This window comes from Penaeus vannamei, chromosome 25 (genome assembly GCF_042767895.1).
Source record: "Penaeus vannamei isolate JL-2024 chromosome 25, ASM4276789v1, whole genome shotgun sequence".
Taxonomy (NCBI): Eukaryota; Metazoa; Arthropoda; class Malacostraca; order Decapoda; family Penaeidae; genus Penaeus; species Penaeus vannamei.
This window is the reverse complement of record NC_091573.1, coordinates 21,641,002-21,644,138: the sequence shown is the minus strand read 5'-3', so window position 1 is coordinate 21,644,138 and position 3,137 is coordinate 21,641,002. Positions and strand designations below refer to the sequence as shown.

Here is a 3,137-nt window from a genome sequence, read left to right as displayed (position 1 = left end):
GTTCATAGTAGTTACTGTTTTAGAGTCATGGGCAAAGGAAAGCCTGGGGTCGGGGAACTGGGAGTTTGAATTGGTAGGGCTATTTGATGAGGGGGCAAGCCTCATTGCCACTAACAATATTGGCCATGGTAAGCCTAGACTATATAGGGGAAAGAAACAGTCTACCTCTCAGGGTCCCCTTGAGGGGCAAGGGCTAGACAACTAAAACGGGAATACCATGCCCATGGCTTCCTCAGGCCATTCAGGACTGGCACAAAGTTACTTTTCATCCTTTCAGTACGGCTCTCACACTTTAGGAAGTGGATAGCAGAAGGGGTTGGTGAAGGGACAGAAACGAAAAGGCAGGAGGGGAAAAAGACTACAATTGAGTCAAGGGCTGAGGCCCAAGGTAGGGGAGATCCCCAGCATTGGAACCTAGTCCTCGCCTCCTAAGACCTCCCATGACAACAATGGACAAGGGATTGGGGTGCATGGAAATGGAAAGGAGGAGAAAAGACCATGCAAAATTGGTTGAGCCAAGCCCCACCATTGAGCCTATCCCTGTCTCCTAAGCCAAGGGTATGGGGGGACCCATCTTGATGCTTGAGCTGTTGAACGGAAGGCAAGAACGAGGTTTGTGAGAGGAACTTACAACTATACTGCACAACATATGCTAGAATGTAATAGCATTCCTTGATTGATAAGGAAAAGGCAATAAATGAATTTATTCTTTTTTCCCTAAATTATTCTCAGGCTAAGATGGCCAAGGCAACTAATCATCCTCCTGGAAGGTTCACATTCCAATATCACGAGATCCTTTGATCTTGTGTCAGACGATTTCTTCCCCAGCTTGGCTTGAAGGGCTTGACACTGTTTGGACACTAATAGGGGAGACAATATTAGAGCTATCTACCCTCCCAGTGCATGTGCATGCATGCACATACATGCAAGGGCATGAATACTAAATACAAATCTTCAGAGGAGAGGAAAACAAACATAATTTTCTCAAGTTTAATTTACAGTCTGGCACAAAGAATCAAAAAAGAAACTGGCCAGAACTTTAAACTAATAACTCTAATTCTCACTGTTCCATAAATAAATAATAAAATAATCTAAAATTGCATACTTGCGCCTAAATCTTGGCCAGGATTCATAGAAAACAATTATCTTGATAAAAATAATACCGAATGTTATATCAGAGATGGATAGTTTACACGAACAGATGAAATGAATATAGTAAAGACAATGATAATGAAATTCAATATAATGACTGTGAAGAAGATAATCAGAGCATCATGTAAATAAATAGAGAAAAAAATAGAATACAAAAGGAATGGTCATAAAAAAAAATAACATACAGATGACAAAAACAATGATAATAATCAGAATTGTAATGATAATGGCTGACAGTTTCTATTAATAATAAAAAAAATTAAACATTTAAACTATCACTATCAATAAACTAATCATGGATGTTTTTTTTATAATGATAATTGTAATACTAATAATATTAATAATACATAATCATCAATAGTAATAAATAATTATCAACAATCACAATAATAATGATAATAATATTGATAATAATAATTACAATATCAAGATATTAGTAATGAAATAATAATAATAATAATGATAATAATAATAATAATAATAATAATAATTATCATCATCATCATCAATAATAATAACAATTACTATAATGAGATATTAGAAATGAAATAATAATAATAATAACTGACTGCAATAAATCCAACTACTAGAATAACAACAGTGACTAAAGATTAATGATGCTCATGAAAATGTCAACAATAATGATATGGAAATGATTAATATGATGACATTCTGTGGTCGACACTCTATAAGGATCACTCTCACACTGGACAAAAGGCTGTATTCCACTATATGCTGCACACATGCAGTGAACACTGGATAAAAAACACAAGGAAAAAGGAAGAAAGAAAGAAAGAAAAAAAAAAGATGGGGGGGGGGGGAGGTGAGGAAACAAATGCACTTGAGAATACCGCAAGAGAACATCCAAGATATGGAAAACATAAATAGCCACGGAGTCACATCAAAAGGGGAAAAGGAAAAAAACAAAGAAAAACAAAAAAACAAGCAGAAGGAGTAAGGAAGTTGGTCATAACAAATGTGATAAAAACTTGAGAACAGGTTACGTAACTAACAACAAGAGAGAGATGAGGATAAACAAGCATTGATAAGCCTTTCAACATGAGTATTTGATTTTTTTTTCTTCCCCATATTAAAACTCTGAATGAGAGCAACACACCAACAGACTCATGTATATGTGAAGCACTTCCTCTGCCAGTTGCAGAATCTAGAAAATATAACATTCTTTAATATAAATCTATTTACATGACTTGATACCTCATATTATACTACAACCATCTATCTGCTATCATGCTACGTGTCTCCCAGACCTGAAAAAAGAAAACAAAAAAGTTAAAGTCAATGCTTTCTTAGATAACACATTAACCACACATATACATATCAATGAATAACAAATCTCACTCCAAATGAATGGCCCACCTCTAGACCGTGAAGTATAGCTGCCAATAATTTGCATTAAGCATCTGGAAAACTCAGAGATCACAGTTTGCTCTAACTGTGCAGTGGACACTGATGCACTCTCTGCCTTGTCTGCCTGTGCCAGCAGACACTGGCATGTGGCTTCAACGACTTCCTGATTCATGCGACAGTAGCCAGACCTGGAAGACAAATCATTAACAAATAAATAATCTTCAAATGTATTGATATGTTGAAAATCCACTCTGGAGAAGGTAAAACCATACAAAGAAAAAAGATAAAAAAAGAAGGAAAAAGACAAAGAAAAAAGACTGTATTTAATTTGTAAAGCACACTTTTTGTAAAATTATGTTCAAATGTTCAAGAATTACAGAGATAAAACAATTCACAGCAACTATAATCATCCTATTGTCCTTTGTTAAACATATAAAAAATAATAATTTACCTACCAGCTACTTCAAGCTATTTATGTGACATTGTGAACATACATGCATTGGGTATTGATCAAATTTGGGTAGGTACTTTCAAGTACTTTTCTAACAAAATCAAATCATGCAAGGCACATTCAATGTCACATGGTAGTCAAATGTAACAATGAATCTTATCTTTAA

At 35.0% G+C, this 3,137-nt stretch overlaps 1 protein-coding gene across 4 annotated transcripts in view; it reads right to left on the bottom strand.

The window, feature by feature from the left end:
• Positions 1-976: 976 nt before the first annotated feature.
• The window catches only part of LOC113822685 (protein lin-54 homolog), a 34,434-nt gene continuing 32,273 nt past the window's right edge, over positions 977-3,137 (bottom strand). For all 4 annotated transcript variants that reach the window (XM_027375227.2, XM_027375234.2, XM_027375220.2 and 1 more), the window contains 2 exons: positions 2,530-2,708; positions 977-2,420 (listed from right to left, as the gene is read on the bottom strand). In XM_027375227.2, the coding sequence (XP_027231028.1) occupies positions 2,404-2,420; positions 2,530-2,708 (196 nt within the window). In that variant the 3' untranslated portion in view covers positions 977-2,403. The remainder of the gene's footprint in view (positions 2,421-2,529; positions 2,709-3,137) is intronic.